This window comes from Vulpes vulpes, chromosome 12, assembly GCF_048418805.1.
Source record: "Vulpes vulpes isolate BD-2025 chromosome 12, VulVul3, whole genome shotgun sequence".
Taxonomy (NCBI): Eukaryota; Metazoa; Chordata; class Mammalia; order Carnivora; family Canidae; genus Vulpes; species Vulpes vulpes.
The window spans coordinates 57,318,863-57,336,672 of NC_132791.1; the positions used below are offsets into that span (position 1 = coordinate 57,318,863).

Below are 17,810 nucleotides of genomic sequence, written 5' to 3' on the forward strand. Positions count from 1 at the left end.
CTTACCTGGAAATTGTTCATTAGGCCATAGTAACAAGGATTGCTTTCACAAGATGAAAAGTCAAAGTTTAATTTGCAGGCTGCAGAAGTACAGTTTGTTAGCTCTGTTACAATAGTGTCATTAACGTTCCCAGTGGCATCTCGAACAACACAAGAACCTGAAGTCAAGGGACAATAAGAACATGTAACTAAAATTTATATTCATTTCAGAATTATATATATCCATAAAGGAATTTATGGTACTGATCGAACATCTACTAGTTAACAGTATTTACATTTTTAGCCATTTCCATATACCATTTATGGTTTTTTTTTTTTTTTTAAGATTTTATTTATCCATGAGAGACACAGAGAGAGAGGTAGAGACACAGGCAGAGGGAGAGGCAGGCTCCATGCAGGAAGCCCAATGTGGGACTCGATCCCAGGTCTCCAGGATCATGCCCTGCAGGCATGACACTCAACGGCTGAGCCACCCAGGCTTCCCACATTTATGGTTTAAGTAATTTACATGAACAGAATTGGAAAAGCATCACAGTCCCCAATATTTACGTAGTGAAACAAAACCTTACAAAAACTAGCAATGCACACATGTATATTTAAAAACCCTGCACATTGTGGAAAATGGTAGTGAGCAAAACTATTTCCAGGCCTATTTGGTTAAGTAAGCATATAAAAATGTTGTGTTGAAAGAGTTCCAAATGGTAGAAATGTTTTCCTGTATTCCAAATATTTTATATGCAAAACATGCCAAAGATCAGACCTCAGGTAGTATCTATCTTTTGGAAGGGTAACAATGTAAACATTAATGAATTATAATTCTATTTAAACCTCTGGCTCAAGTAAGTCTACCCTGATAAAAAGACAAACCATGATAGCTGAGGTTGGCTTAAAAATAATCCATGGGGCAGAAGGAATGAGGACAGATGAAATAAGATTAACCATATAATGTTACTTATTGGTAACTTTGTTAAAACTGAGTGACAGTTTGTTAGAGCGCGCTACTTTTGTGCAAAATTGAAAACTTCCACTCTGTGATAAAAGTTTTCTTGGAAAAAAGCACTTCATTATTTGGAACTTATGATGTATAACTACTAGTAATTACCATCCCTTGGACTTTTGAAGTATGATAACACTCCTGTCTTATCATATAGGAGGCAAAAATTATAAATTACCATCCCTTGGACTTCTGAAGTATGATAACACTCCTGTCTTATCATATAGGAGGTAAAAATTATAGCAGCCAAAAGTGAACAAACAGAAAATTAAGTTTGAAAGGAAGAATATTTTAATGACTAAACAGACTGCATTGGGTTTTCTTCCTAAATTTCTTCATCTAACTCTCAGAGAAGTGTTTGCAAAGCCGTGTTTCCTTGAAGGTACTTATGAAACCATTTGGGGTGAGGGGAGAAGAGAGCCCTGTCTACCCTAAAGCAGCTATGCTTTTATGTGTTTCACCCTCTAATATTCTACATTGGAAGTGATTGGGGGAGAAAATATTCCCTTAACTCTGAACCAGTTACACATCCACTGGTGTAGATGCTGGCCCTGCTCCTGAGTGTCGGGAGAAAGAGCTACTCCTATTGCTCCTGTGGCCAAGATGAAGTCAGTACGACAACTCACAGTGTTAGAGTCAGATACAAACTGAAAACATTTATTTGCTATAACTAATTATTTTACAATTTGAAACATAATCAGTTATATCACTCTTTAAATTAAAACTAAATTTCCAGGAAATTTTAGGGAACACAAAAATATTTTGCTAAGCTTATATATATAACTTTTTTCCACACAAATTTCAGAGATTATACAAATTGCCTTGGTGGTCAGTCTGTTAGGCATCTGCCTTCAGCTCTGGTCACAATCTCAGGGTCCTAGGATGGAACCCCATGTTGGGCTCCCTGCTCAATGGGGAGTTGGCTTCTCCTCTCCCTCCCCTTCTGTGACTGCTTGCTCTCTCTCTAAAGTCTTAAAAAATGAAATTCATTTCCTTTTTTAAAAGTGAATTTAGCACACCATGATGATAATATTAGCATTTCTCTCATTTAATGAAGTTTCAAAACTATATTTACACAAATTAGCAGTAGAGTTTGTAAATAGTGTTCTGTCATTAATTTACAATGAATCACTGGGTTTTTGACAAAAATAAACTTTTCTTACAGAAATACTATGAAAACCTTATATTCTATGGTCTATGATTTTGGACTTTGATCCTTTAGATTGGTATAAAACTAAGTTTTATTTTTGTAGCATGCTTCAAACATTTAACTGTAAAAACAGGACTTTTTGAGATTAGATTATAAAACAATGCTTACAATTCAGGAAAATATGTTTTACGGGTATAGTTTTATGAAAGTATAATAAACTCGATACAATTTATCTATAGTGATTGCATGTAAATGACACTTTTTTCCTGGGAATGTTTTAGCTAAATAAACTACTTTATTAAGAGCCTTTAAAGAATTCACTAAAAATCAAAATAAAATCCCTCTTTGCCAAGACACAATTCTTTAAATCAAGTGTCAGTTAACTGGAGGGAATCTCAGTTTTCATTCCTTCATGTATAAAAATAGTGATTTAGAGACTAGCTGACCATTGCGGTCAGCAGTTCTAAAAGGCTATTATTTCATGTATGTAGTAAAAGGTTGAAAAATAGGTTCATTCAGTTTAGTAAGACTTCAGTAATACTTTTCATTCAAATAATATGTCCTGTCTGCCAAAATCAGTTTTTATGGTAAAAATGCCAAACATTGCTTAAATGTCTTGAAACAATATTCTCATATACTAACATTATATATGCAAACATAAAAGAATCATCATCAACAAAATATTAAAAATTTCATAAAGATCACAGAATAAAATGCACCTACTTTCTACTGCATGAATCTTCTATAAATTATAGCTTAGGGAAATTTAAGAGTCTACAGTAAGACTTTACATAATTTTGTTTTACTTTAATTAATAAAAATCCTAGAGAAAAAAACAATACAGCATCTGGTGGTTTAGGTAGTATCTATAAAACCACTAATAGTTTACTGAAACTCTGAATTAAAACATGCAACTTGGGATCCCTGGATGGCTCAGCGGTTTAGTGCCTACTTTCGGCCCAGGGCCTGACCCTGGAGTCCTGGGATCGAGTCCCACATCGGGTTCCCTGCATGGAGCCTGCTTCTTCCTCTGCCTGTGTCTCTGCCTCTCTCTCTGTGTGTGTCTCTCATGAATAAATAAATAAAATCTTTAAAAAAAAAATTAAAACAAAACATGCAACTCTTAACCTTTTTATTGAAATATTTCTGAAATTAAAAGTTAGAAATATAGTATCATGGAAATAAATATTTAAAGTATGTACAACATGAAATTTTTGAAACATGTAAAAAAAATTCAAGGCTATTTACCTACAGATACTGCAATTCCTATGTAAACCACCGTAGTAATTAAAATGGCTAAGAGTGTTCCTTTGGGTATGGCTGACTGAGGATCCTAGAAGACAAGAAAAAAATTTTAAGTCTACCTTTAAAAATAAATGTATGTATACCCTTTCTCATACAAAATTGATACAATACTTTTAATACTTACTGCAAGATCACCTGAGATATTTGCTCCAGCAAGAATACCAGTTGCAGCAGGAAAAAAGATGGCAAATACAGAAAAGAAAGTCTCTTCCTCTCGAAAATCTGGTCCAAAGTTCTCATTAAATATTTCAGCTGTGGAGAACAAAATATCTTTGGCAATTAATGGATAGCAGATTAGACCATTATAATTTATGTCATCTAAGTGTTATGTATATATGATCCCTAGGTTTTCTTCACTTCAAGTAACTGGTAAATTCTTATCTTCTAATGGAACCATGGCATTCCTCTTTATTTGTATGAGGGAAACGTTTAAAACAAAAATGATTTGACCTGGGTCATGCCTAGTATTTTGTATACCTTACTAATTATGTTTCAAGTACCTCTAGCTTAATTATTATGACTAGTACAAATGCCAATCACCGTGTGGATAAACTCTCAATGTCTGGGGTCAGTCAAGGAAATAAGTAAGAAAGGAGGTAGAAAAAAAAAAAGATCATACTAATCTGGACCCATTTTTTTTCTTACATCCAACGTATATTCTATCTACACAGCTTTCTCTATTTCCTCGTAGTGACTTGCTTAATTTTTGATGCTGAATTATTCATCAGGCTTTCATAGCATTTTTAGCTTAGGCAAACTAGGTAAAGTCCCTTTCCATTTTAACAATGATGAAAGCTTCAGCTGGTTCTACTGTTGCCATCTATCCTGATGGGCCCTGACACTGAAACAACCAATTTGTTATTTGTCCATCCATCAATCCAATATCTGAATAATAACTACCATGTGCCAGGTCTTCTACTGGAGCAATTAGGTATCTCACTACCTTAGTAAAATAAATGAGAAGACAGCAAACGGTATCAGCCACTAAAAAAGAAAAGTCACATCCCAAAGTATATTTAGATTTAGTTACTTCAGACTAAGATAAACCCAGATATGCTACTTAGACAATATTATTAGATATCAATGTAATACTTTCATAAGTTGCCAAAGATCTGAAAAAAGAAAAAGGCAATGAAAAATGTGGCTTAGCAGATATTTGCAGCTATTTTTAAATTAACTGAAGTCACAAACAAAATATATAATTACTTTAGAAATAATCCTCCACTATAATTATTAATATTTCACTTAGAAATATAGTTGCAAAAAGAAATGTTCAAATTTACAATATAAAAAAAATTAAGTAAAAAATCAGTTATTTGGAACGTCTGGGTGGCTCAGCAGTTGAGCGTCTGCCATTGGCTCAGGTCGTGATTCCGGGGTCTGAGGATCAAGTCCTGCATTGGGCTCCCTGCAGCAAGCCTACTTCTCTCTCTACCTATGTCTCCGCCTGTCTCTCTCTGTGTCTCTCATAATAAATAAAGTCTTTTAAAAATCAGTTTTTATTAGAAGAAATGTCACAAATATATTTTTTGAAAGCATAAAATATAAAAAACTATGTATCTAAGTGATGCTACTAACTTTCACTGCTGGCAGGCGTAGTAGACATCTCTTCCCCCAATCCAGAAAATCAGGAATTTAAAGGCCAGTTTATAAGTAAGCACAGATACTGGTAATAAGAACGGATATCACACTATCAATCCAGGACTAGCAAGCACAAATAATAGGTGTCACTGGTTAAAGTAAAAATCTTGAAACAATTCCTATGAGAAAACTATGCATGCAACTAAATTAGGGTCTGAGAGAAGCCAAACCAGTGCTACTCACAAATGACCTAAGGACTGGTACGTTACCAGTGAGCAAACAGATTAGAAAGCTTACACCAGAAAGTACACCAACTAGGTCTCTAAGATCCACAGTTGGTCAGTTGATTTCCCCCCCCCCCCCCCCCCAGTAAGATACTGTGAAGGAAGAAGTGCGCTGATATGCATTCTGTGTCTTTTCATAGATCTGTATGAGAAGCTCTGGGCTAAACAACTAGGGAGTACCACAACTGAGCCTCTTCTTCTAGGGCTTCAAAATGAGGAGTTTTTTTGAGGAGTTTTTATCAACTGAAGACACATCTATTACCCCTATATTACCCCTAAGTGGGAAGCCTCTCTGATGCTACCACAAGTGTTCTTTCCTGCTTCATTTCATCCTTTGGTGATATAGGAGCATGGCAATGGTGGGGGAAATACAGATAGAGACTTAAGGAAATAACAAATGACAAGTAAATTTCACCGATGACAGCGGTGACAATAGGAAGCAGAATGAAAAGAATCACAAAGATGAAAACTGTGGAAAATCCTCACAATTTATAATGTAAACTGTAGACAAGTTGAAGTTGCCATTATACTATGAGTATTTCCTTCATAAGCGTAAGCACTTTTAGACTGTTGTGTTGAAATACAACTAAAAGAATGAAAAAGGCATGTGAGGAAAGTCATCATTTCAGTTACAAATTCCCAAAATGACAGAGAACAAACGCACCTTTCCTCAGGAGCACTGATTTTTCTATATTCTATCATATTTTGATGCTAAGAATGAAAATGACGTAAATAGAAATGGTACTTTACTCTGACCATCACATATATAAAGGAGACAATATGAAATTGGATTGTCAATTAATATGTCATTCCACCAAAATCAATCCTATTACAAAGCATCTGCAATGTACTAAATTTATTTAATAACAGAATGCTATAATATGCACCTTTAAAAAGAGATTCTATCTTTTTTACTTACATTTATAACCAAAGAAACCTTTGGGCTTCTTGCTGTCCAAAGGGATAAATGTTCCTATGACGAAATCAGCAATAGCAAGTAGTAGAATCACCAAAAGAACAATCTGAGCCTGGAATTTTAAACATGAAAAATCAAAATCAAATCTCTCATGTCTCTACAGTGATTCAGTTTCACTACCATATAATTTTATTTCTGTCTCATTTCCCCACTGCTTCAAAAAGTGCTAAGCACAAAGAAGGTGCTCAATAAACTTCAATTACATGAACAATCTTTAAAGAACTATCCTAAAATGTTCAATATATTGAGGCAAAACATGGATAGCATAAGTAGGATCATGGCAAATATTTCTGAAATGAATTAAAGATGTGCATGCCATCCCACAAATCATAAAGCAGTATATAAATTCCATAACACTGTAGGTTTTTCATCCTTTATCATTATTACTGCCTCCACCAATGTAAGTACAATATTGATATGGAAAACCTATTTGCTACGAACACAAGTTTTATACCGAGTCCAAACATAACGTTTAATGTCTGACAGCCACAGGAAGAAAAGAAGAAAAAGTACAGAAAGAAGAAGACAATATCCAGGAAGAGGATTTAAGTAGCAATGGGACTTGAAGGAACAATCTTTTAGAACTACCATCTCCTCTCCATCACTCTTTTTGTTTTGTTTTCATGGGATATAACTGATATATAACAATGTATCAGTTTCCACTGTACCACATAACAGATACAATATTTATACACACGTAATTGTGAAATGATCATACAAGTCTAGTTAATATCCAGGATCATAGTTAAAGAATTGTTTTTTCTTGTGATGAGAATTTTAAGACCTACATTTAAAAAAAAACAACTTTCAGATATGCAATACATTATTAACTATAGTCACCATGCTGCACATTACATCCCTGTGACTTTATTTCATAACTGCAATTTTATACATTTGACTACATTCACTATTTTGCCCCCTTCCCCCACCTCTCCTTCTCCACTCCCAAACTCCCAATAAAGTTAAATAGATACTCATGAAAAACCTGTGTCATCCATGGGAATAAAAACTGCTTAAATGCTAATCATGTCAGGTAGTATGAAATTCTATTCTTTTCAGTAAAGTCAGCTACTTAAATACATAAGTAAATGATTTAATTATATACTTTTGACTTAAAAAACAACCTTGGGAATATTATTCTTTACAATTTTTTCTAATTTCTGACCTAGTAAGTATCACAGCTCATATATAGCAGAAATATGTGGTCTTACATGATTTATAAGAAGGAACATGAAAACACCTAGAAGGGACTTGGAGATCCTCAGCAGCATCCTTGTGGATGGATATGCATTAGTCAGGAAAGCAGAGGTGTATTAAGGAACATTCTCTTAAACACACAGAAATAATTGCAAGTGCTCTGCCTACAGGTTAACATGTGACTTCAGCAACTTTTCCCAGAAACAGTGGTCCGGGCTTTGGTAGCCATGATTTCTGAGACTTCAACAACAAGGAGCAAAATGAGTGCCTCTAATCTCTCATGGGAACTAACTTGGTAGTTTATTGTCCCTGCGTTTATTTTTGAAGTTGAACTTTTAAATAAATTACAAAGCCAAGAGCTTAATTTGGCCTACCTAACATATTGACCTGAGTGATTCTAAATAACTTCAAACAAGATTAAGAGAGGGGAGGAGGGAGGAAGGGAGGTGAGAAGGGATAGGAAGTCCAAAGTTAGAAAGTACTGTGTTTAAGTAGATGCTACACTGTTTTTGCCAAACATTCCTTTCTCTGCCTTGTCTGATACATAAACTTCTCTGAAAATGAACACTTAAGGAATCTTCAAAATCTAAAAATACTACCACACTTTAGAGTGGTCCATAAACAAAAGCTCTAAAAGTTCATATGTTAAATATTTACAGATATATTCCAGTGAGTTCGTTACTTACTTTCGCTTCCCACTCCATTCCAGCTACCGAGATACCTAAAAGGATCACCACCGTAATGGCTCCGATAATTCGGATATCATTGATTTCATCTATCATAAGTATGGAATGTTCCTAGAAAAAGAGAATTATAAATGTAATGAACAATATTAGTTATTCAGATAAAGTCTTTAATTCTTTTGGAAACACTTCAGAGACATCAGAACTTCTTACATGAATAAGTGGAATAAATGCCTATGTAAGGAATGAACAGGGAGACCTAAGAAAAAGTAACAAGTATGTACTATTGAGGCACCATTCGAGAATCTCAAGAAATCAAAAAAATTATCAAATTAATGCTACACTTAATACAGACTCAATAAATCAAAAATGAAATTTCTAACAAGCAAATAAAAATCATGCTGTGCCTAAGCAGAACTCACAGTACTTTTTAAAGAAATGTATTTTGTATCACTGTGATTAGCAAAGTCATGCTTTTAATGGTCTTTTAAGTTGCATAAGAAAAAGAGATGAATACACTTTCATGCAGTTGTCCAAAAACACCCACTGTTCCTGCTCTATAAGCAAAAATGTTTGTGGTTTAATATCAGTGACATTAAAAACATGCTAAACTAAATAATGGAAGAGTATTAACTCTTAATAGTTATACTGCTTGCTTTCTCAAAGCCCTTGCTTTTCCCATCCCTTTGGCCTATACAGATAAGGTCAATGCCAATGCCAGTGCCAGTCCCTCTCAAATCTTATACTTCTTAACGGACCGCATATGACTACAGAAGAAAAGAGTTACAACCTAACCTAACATGAACAACCATAGGTGTCTTTCAAGGTCCCTCTCAGTTAATAATGCTGAATTCTATTTCACTTCTACTGCTTTAACTACACATATTCCAATGACTCTTTTCAAACAAATTATCTTCTAAACTCCAGAGTAGTATTATCAACTACTTCCTGGCCAACTCTATTTGGATATACCAATCGTTCTTCAAATCAGACATCCCAAACTAAACTCTCCTATGCTTCTACTTCACAGTGAATGCCATTACCCTTCATTTAACCCTCCAACTCAGGGATGCCTGGGTGGCTCAGTGGTAGAGCGTCTGCCTTTGGCTCAGGATGTGATCTTGGAGTCCCGGGAGTCCCCATACCGGGGTCCCTGTAGGGAGCCTGCTTCTCCCTCTGCCTATGTCTCTGCCTCTCTGTCTCTCATGAATAAATAAATAAAATCTTTAAAAAAAACCTCCAACTCAGAAATCTGTATATAAACCTGAAATCCTCCCTTCTCTTTCTCTAATTTCCCATATCCCAATAATCATCAAGTCTACTCATTTAACATTTTAAAAATCTCTCCAGTTCACCCACATGTCTCCAGCTCCACTAGGCATTGTTTGAATGTGTGCCACCATCCCTTTCCCAGGATAGCTACAACCTCCTAAATGGTCTCCCTCTCCACCTGTGATTCCTCAGATCCATGCTCCATATATACTGTGATCAGGTGTTTCTTCAGGCCCCAATTTGATCATGTCCCAGCCCCTCACTACAATTGAGATTAAGACCACAGTTTAACAGCAAACAATACCTTTCCTGATTTGACCCTCCCCCCCCACCCGCCCCACCGTCAGTCAGTCCTAAATCTCTCTCCTCTTTGTGCTCCAATCATAGAGAAATATTTACAGAATGTTTTTTAAAAACACACTGTACTCTACCCTTTCCAGGTCTTTTTTCCCCTTTTCTCCCCTATCCCCTTCATGTCATACCCTACCTTTCCTACTTGCCTAACACCTAGAATCCCTTTCTTGGAAAACCTTTCCTCACACTTCTTTGTGATCCCCTTTCCTGGTGGTAGTAAGTTGAGTGATTACCCTTTGTGTTGCCTAGGTCTCCTACATGCATGACCCCACTTCTGACAATGTCTCAACATTGTCTCCTACACTAAATTTTTTGAAGGACACATTTTGTGTCCATCACTGCTTTCCTAGGATCTAATATGGGAAGTGGCACATAATCCCTCAATAAAGATTTGGGAAATAAATGTTTAGAAAGGGAAATTACCTTAAGCAACTCCACCACAGTTTCTGCAAATCCAACCACATACATAGCAACTGCAACAGCATTGGCAAAAGCGAAGATCAGTCCAATTGCACCACCAAATTCTGGCCCTAGACTTCTAGATATTAAATAATATGCTCCTCCTAAAGGAAAGGGGGGAAAAAAAACAAAAATACTGAAGTTAGGATTTTAAAAGTCAGAAATCACATGCCTCCAGTAAGCATAGCAGTTAAATTAATAAGCAAGTGGGTGAGCATATTTTCAGAAATAAACATCCAAAAAGAATTCTTTACAACCCACTTCATTCATTAACAGTTCTCAACACTCAGAGAATTCTGCCCATATCAAATATAAAATCATCTGGCTTTTTAAATCCCTATTTTCTCTTCTAAAGCTTAGACTAGAATGAACAAAAGCCTCCTGCTCATATTCATAAATACCAATATCATTTCCTAATGGTTTTCTAAGTAGTGTTTTTAATCTTAATGTAACTTTTAAAGTTATATTTGAGATGATTTCAGTAACTTATATTGGTACAGTAATTTGTTGGTAATGTGAATAATAAGACTTAATTTCCTAAGAAACTGCAAAGAACAGCAAGCATAAGGTGGTATCCTAAGTAAATACAGTTTATATTTAATAAATCCTGCCTAAATGTCATAGTCAACAAGGACATTAAATGAACTATCATGAAACAAGTATTTTTCTAACTTAAGTATTAATCAGTATTATGATTCTGAGTCAATCTAATGCTTAGTTGAAATCTCTAATAATTCTTCCAAACTTCTTTTTGTTTTTTCTTTTTTTTTTTTCTTCCAAACTTCTAATTTATTTCTGGCCTCTAGGTCATAAATAAACTTAGTTTTAATAATAATTTAGTTATATGAAATTATATACATTTTTTTCAGATACTGATGAACTGTTTAATTAAGACCGTATAATAAAATGCCGTTTAACAGCTGAGCATTTCTCCTGTTCTCTCAGTATAATGAAAACAAACACATCAAAAAATTCTACTGCTCAATAAAGTATGCAAACTTCATTTTGAAAACACCTGTAAAAGGTTTTATAATTAATTCTATCAATTCTCTCAAAGTATTCTACACTTTAAATCTATCCACCCAAAACTTCCTTATATTACTAATTAATAATTTCTACCACCTTGGAGAGCCTAAAGAAAAAAATGCAACCTAATCATTTGTAATAATTGGTCTTATGGTTTTTAATCAGATGAAATTACTTTAAAATTTCCGAGAAATATTTCTGAACACTAAAAAATTCTAATAGATTTATATGAGGACAATTTTTTACATCAAAGATTTTAGCATAAGACATTAAACTACATTATAATTAATCACAAGGAAAATCCTTGGATTATCTAATTATCAAGACTATATTTAACATATATGTTCTCAAAATCCTATATGTTCTCAAAATTGATTTAAACTATTTCATTTAAGGGGGATCCCTGGGTGGCGCAGCAGTTCGGCGCCTGCCTTTGGCCCAGGGCGCGATCCTGGAGACCCGGGATCGAATCCCACATCGGGCTCCCGGTGCATGGAGCCTGCTTCTCCCTCTGCCTGTGTCTCTGCCTCTCTCTCTCTCTCTGTGACTATCATAAATAAATAATAAAAAAAAAAAATTAAAAAAAAAAAAACATTTAAAAAATAAATAAATAAATAAACTATTTCATTTAGGGATGCCCGGGTGGCTCAGCAGTTGAGTATCTGCCTTTTGCTTAGTGCGTGGTCCCAGGATCTGGGATGAAGTCCCGCATCGGGCTCCCTGTGAAGAGCCTGCTTCTTCCTCTGTCTGTGTCTCTGCCTCTCTCTCTGTCTCTCATGAATGAATAAATAAATCTTTAAAAAACATATAAAAAATAAACTTTCCATTTATGCCAATATCAACAATAAATTACATATGTATCCTGATTTCATAGATAAGAAAATAAGGTCACCATGAAAGGTTAATTGGAATCATTCAACTACTCATGTGTTTCAACAGTTGACAATATAAACTTGAGAAGGAGGGGCAACTGGGTGGTATAGGCAGTTAGGCCTGACTTCAGCTCTAGTCATGATCTCAGCATCCTGGAATTGAGTCCTGAGCTGTGGGTTCCCTGCTGAGTGGGGACTCTCTGCCCTTTTACCCACTCATGCTTGTGCTCTCTCAAATAAATAAATAAAATCTTAATAGTAAAAAAAAAAAAATAACCTGAGAATGAGAAACATCACCAATAGGACCTATAAAAGCAACTAATTCATTCATGATGTGCTTTCTAGTTTTTATTTCAAATCTATTACCAAGAAGAAAAAATATGTATCTTAAGGTGCTTTAATTTGGTGAAACATAATAGAAAGGGGAAATTCACCTTAGGAATGATGATTATAAGTAGGGAAATTCTGCCATTTCAAAACAATTTTTTTTAAAGATTTCATTTATTCATGAGAGACACAGAGCGAGCAAGCGAGCGAGCGAGGCAGAGACACAGGCAGAGGAAGAAGCAAGCTCCATGCAGGGAGCCCAACGCGGGACTCGATCCCAGGTATCCAGGATCACAACCTGGGCCGAAGGTGGCGCTAAACCACAGAGCCACCCGGCTGCCCAATTCTGCTATTTCAGAATGGCAATTTAAATCTTCTGCAACTTAAATACTTAACCCTTAAAACCTCACACCTAGTTTTGTTAATATTTCAAAGATTTGTATTTTTTCCAAGAAAATAAAGAATGTGTGGGTAATAAAGAATACTCTGAGAGTATCTGCTAATCTCACTACACTTTTACTCCCGATGAAAAGGAAATACTCTCTGCCCTGTTTCTTTCACTTCCACTCCTGCTTTCTACAGGCAACCAGTTTTAAATGTAGTTTTCCTTTATTTATTTATTTTTTGTTGTTTTCATCAACATCAAATGATAGTATTAAAGACCTACTCCTCAGACAGACTGGTCTGGTGGTTTTACTAATAAGCATAAAGCAGGTATTTATCTTCAATTTATAATTTGTTTTGTTAAAAATTACATTTTACTTAATTCTAGCTAAATACTATTATCATTCCCATTTTATATATGAGAAAGTGAAGGCTTAGAAAAATTAAGTAAATTGAACAGGGTCATACAGGCAGCAGGGGAAGAACTGGGCTTAAACTCAGGGTCTGGCTGAAGTTGTTATCATACAATATGCATGACAAAAATCAGACTTTTTGTTATCACCGAAAATGATGATGAGACAGATAAAGAATTAGGAGTGATTAAAAGGCATCAACAGACAAGAGTAACTACTTTCTTTCAAAAAAATCTACTTGTCAAGCAAACACAGAAGTTAACATTGAAAAAAAAAAAATTCCTCATGGGGGAATGGCCATAAACTACCCCAAATCCTGAGTACAGAAGACATAAATGAGTCAGATACGAGAGTACTAAGTACTGATACTTACATTCCACTTTTATTACATATTGATTTAGGGATATATTTCCCTATAGCTCTTCCTAAATTTCACATCAATAACCAAAACCGTGACTAGGTTAACCAAGAGCCTAAGATTAAACATGGATTATTGACAATAAAATAAGTGTCACTAAATTTCAAAAATATGAAATCATACAGTGGATATTACTGACCACAACAGAATTAAATTAAATGTATGGAAGATCCCTAATATCAGAGAAACAAAGTAATAAATAACAGAAGCCACTGATACATAAAACAATGAAGGAAAATTAACAAAGCCAAAAGTTGTTTACAAAAACATTAATAAAACTGGTAGACAATGAGACAAGACAGAAAATATAAAGTAACAAATCACTAATTAAAAAAGGGACATATAATTATAAATCCTACAGTCATTAAGAAGTTGAAAGGTAAGATAGTAATTTTATTGCAATGAATATGCAACTCAGATGAAATGGATGCCCAAACTGTGGTAAGAACAGGAAATTAATAATATAATCCTATAGCTAAGTGATTAAGATTTATAATAAAAAACTCCACACAAAAATACAAATACAAATACACATTTAAAATAAACTACAAGCATAGTTTCACTGATAAGGAGGAGAAAAGATCAATTTTACACAGATTCTTCCAGAAAACAGAGGAAATGAAGGTCAACATCACTTTTATGAGCATAATCGTGATACCAAAATCCGACAAAAGTATAGAAACAAAGATTTCCAATGAATATTCCTCATGATCCTAGACTCAAAAATCCTTAACAAATGTAGACAAATAAAATGTAGCAGAAAACATAACATCTAAGCAAACAGTTTATCCCACAAATGCCAGGTTGTTTTAGAATTCAGAAAACCCTATAATTTGTGACAGCAACAGAATAAGGGAGGAAAACCATAAAACCATTTCAGAAGATGTGGGAAAAGCATGGCAAAATTCAATATCCATTCAGGATAAATATTTTAAACAATTCAGAACGACAACTTCCTCAATTTGACCAGTGACATCTTCAAAAACCCTGCAGTTAACAATCCTGTTAGTTGTGATATATTGAACTCATTCTACCTAAGACTGAAAACAAGGCAAGGTGTTTACTCTTATCATTTCTATTCACCACTGTACTGGTAATTCAAACTAATTTGAAATGTTTTAAACAAACGAAAAAAAGAGAAAGAAAAAAAAAAAACCTAGAAAACCCAAAGGTCTCCACCCCAAGATTGCTAGAACTCATATAGCAATTTGGTGGCGTGGCAGGATACAAAATCACTGCCCAGAAATCAGTGGCATTTGTATACACTAACAATGAGACTGAAGAAAGAGAAATTAAGGAGTCAATCCCTTTTACAATTGCACCCAAAAGCATAAGATACCTAGGAATAAACCTAACCAAAGAGGTAAAGGATCTATACTCTAAAAACTATTGAACACTTCTGAAAGAAATTGAGGAAGACACAAAGAGATGGAAAAATATTCCATGCTCATGGATTGGCAGAATTAATATTGTGAAAATGTCAATGTTACCCAGGGCAATTTACACGTTTAATGCAATCTCGATCAAAATACCATGGACTTTCTTCAGAGAGTTAGAACAAATTATTTTAAGATTTGTGTGGAATCAGAAAAGACCCCGAATAGCCAGGGGAATTTTAAAAAAGAAAACCATATCTGGGGGCATCACAATGCCAGATTTCAGGTTGTACTACAAAGCTGTGGTCATCAAGACAGTGTGGTACTGGCACAAAAACAGACACATAGATCAATGGAACAGAACAGAGAACCCAGAAGTGGACCCTGAACTTTATGGTCAACTAATATTCGATAAAGGAGGAAAGACTATCCATTGGAAGAAAGACAGTCTCTTCAATAAATGTTGCTGGGAAAATTGGACATCCACATGCAGAAGAATGAAACTAGACCACTCTCTTTCACCATACACAAAGATAAACTCAAAATGGATGAAAGATCTAAATGTGAGACAAGATTCCATCAAAATCCTAGAGGAGAACACAGGCAACACCCTTTTTGAACTCAGCCACAGTAACTTCTTGCAAGATACATCCACGAAGGCAAAAGAAACAAAAGCAAAAATGAACTATTGGGACTTCATCAAGATAAGAAGCTTTTGCACAGCAAAGGATACAGTCAACAAAACTAAAAGACAACTTACAGAATGGGAGAAGACATTTGCAAATGACATATCAGATAAAGGGCTAGTTTCCAAGATCTATAAAGAACTTATTAAACTCAACAGCAAAGAAACAAACAATCCAATCATGAAATGGGCAAAAGACATGAACAGAAATCTCACAGAGGAAGACACAGACATGGCCAACATGCACATGAGAAAATGCTCTGCATCACTTGCCATCAGGGAAATACAAATTGAAACCACAATGAGATACCACCTCACATCAGTGAGAATGGGGAAAATTAACAAGGCAGGAAACCACAAACGTTGGAGAGGCTGCGGAGAAAGAGGAACCCTCTTGCACTGTTGGTGGGAATGTGAACTGGTGCAGCCACTCTGGAAAACTGTGTGGAGGTTCCTCAAAGAGTTAAAAATAGACCTGTCCTACGACCCAGCAATTGCACTGTTGGGGATTTACCCCAAAGATACAGATGCAATGAAACGCCGGGACACCTGCACCCCGATGTTTCTAGCAGCAATGTCCACAATAGCCAAACTGTGGAAGGAGCCTCGGTGTCCATCAAAAGATGAATGGATAAAGAAGATGTGGTTTATGTATACAATGGAATATTACTCAGCCACTAGAAATGACAAATACTCACCATTTGCTCCAACGTGGATGGAACTGGAGGGTATTATGCTGAGTGAAGTAAGTCAATCGGAGAAGGACAAACATTATATGCTTTCATTCATTTGGGGAATATAAATACTAGTGACAGGGAATATAAGGGAAGGGAGAAGAAATGTGTGCGAAATATCAGAAAGGGAGACAGAACATAAAGACTCCTAACTCTGGGAAACGAACTAGGGGTGGTGGAAGGGGAGGAGGGCGGGGGGTGGGAGTGAATGGGTGATGGGCACTGGGGGGGGGGCACTTGACAGGATGAGCACTGGGTGTTATTCTGTATGTTGGTAAATTGAACACCAATAAAAAATAAATTTATTAAAAAAAATCCTAAAAATTGGCAAGTAAAAGTATAAGCCATGTGTATTCACAGATGACATGTCTGTTTGTATTAATCAAGATCAGACAGTAATGGTGTCAAAATACAAAAGTCTATTTTACTTCTCTAAACAAGAAACAAAAACATGGAAAATAAAGTTTACAAATACCATTTATAGCCAAAGAACACGAAACTCTTAAGGATAAATTTGATAAAATACGCAAAACACCTATACTAAAAAATAAAAAAAACACTCCTGTAAGAAACAAAAGATCTAAATAAATGGAGAGATATACCATTTTCATAAACTGGAAGATTCTATATTGTTAACATTACCATCCTTCCCAAAAAAAATGAATTACCAAACTCCATCAAGATTTTATGGTTTTTTTGTTCTGTTTAGTAGAAATTGGTATGCCCAATTCAAAAATTTAGGTAGAAATGCAAAGGACCCAAAAGAGCCAAAACAATGTTGAAAAAGAACAAAGTTGGAAGACTTAGAAAGTATAGAATTAAACAATCAATAGTAATTGGCATAATGGGAGAAACAAACTTATCGATGGAACAATATATAGTTCAGACAATAAACAGATAATTGATTTTTCAACAAGGGCATCAAAGTTAATTCAAAAGAGAAAAGCTAGCTGTTTGAACAAATGGTAATAGACCAAGTGGATATCTAAGAAGGGAGAAAGGGAGAGGAGAGAACCACAACCTTTGTCTCACTAATAAACAAAAGTTAATTTGAGACCATTGACAGTCAAAAACCTAAGCTAAAACTATAAAGATTCCAAACAAAAACAGAAAAGAATATCTTAATGATCTTGGGATAAACGAAAAATTTCAGGCCAGTACAATAAAAGGAATCCCAAGAATCTGGATTTCATCAAAATGGCAAACTTTGACACTCTGAAAGACAGGATTAGGAAAATTATAAAAATGATGAGTCAAGTCAAAAACTGGGGAAAGAAACACACACTACTTATGTTAGACAATCAACTATATTCAGAATGTA

At 35.0% G+C, this 17,810-nt stretch overlaps 1 protein-coding gene across 2 annotated transcripts in view; it reads right to left on the reverse strand.

Moving 5' to 3' along the window:
* SLC12A2 (solute carrier family 12 member 2) overlaps nucleotides 1–17,810 on the reverse strand; it is a 111,046-nt gene that overhangs the window by 53,725 nt on the left and 39,511 nt on the right. For both annotated transcript variants that reach the window (XM_025994980.2, XM_072728646.1), the window contains exons 5-10: nucleotides 10,219–10,358; nucleotides 8,173–8,283; nucleotides 6,233–6,341; nucleotides 3,573–3,700; nucleotides 3,392–3,476; nucleotides 6–157 (exon numbers count right to left, since the gene is read on the reverse strand). In XM_025994980.2, the coding sequence (XP_025850765.2) occupies nucleotides 6–157; nucleotides 3,392–3,476; nucleotides 3,573–3,700; nucleotides 6,233–6,341; nucleotides 8,173–8,283; nucleotides 10,219–10,358 (725 nt within the window). The remainder of the gene's footprint in view (nucleotides 1–5; nucleotides 158–3,391; nucleotides 3,477–3,572; nucleotides 3,701–6,232; nucleotides 6,342–8,172; nucleotides 8,284–10,218; nucleotides 10,359–17,810) is intronic.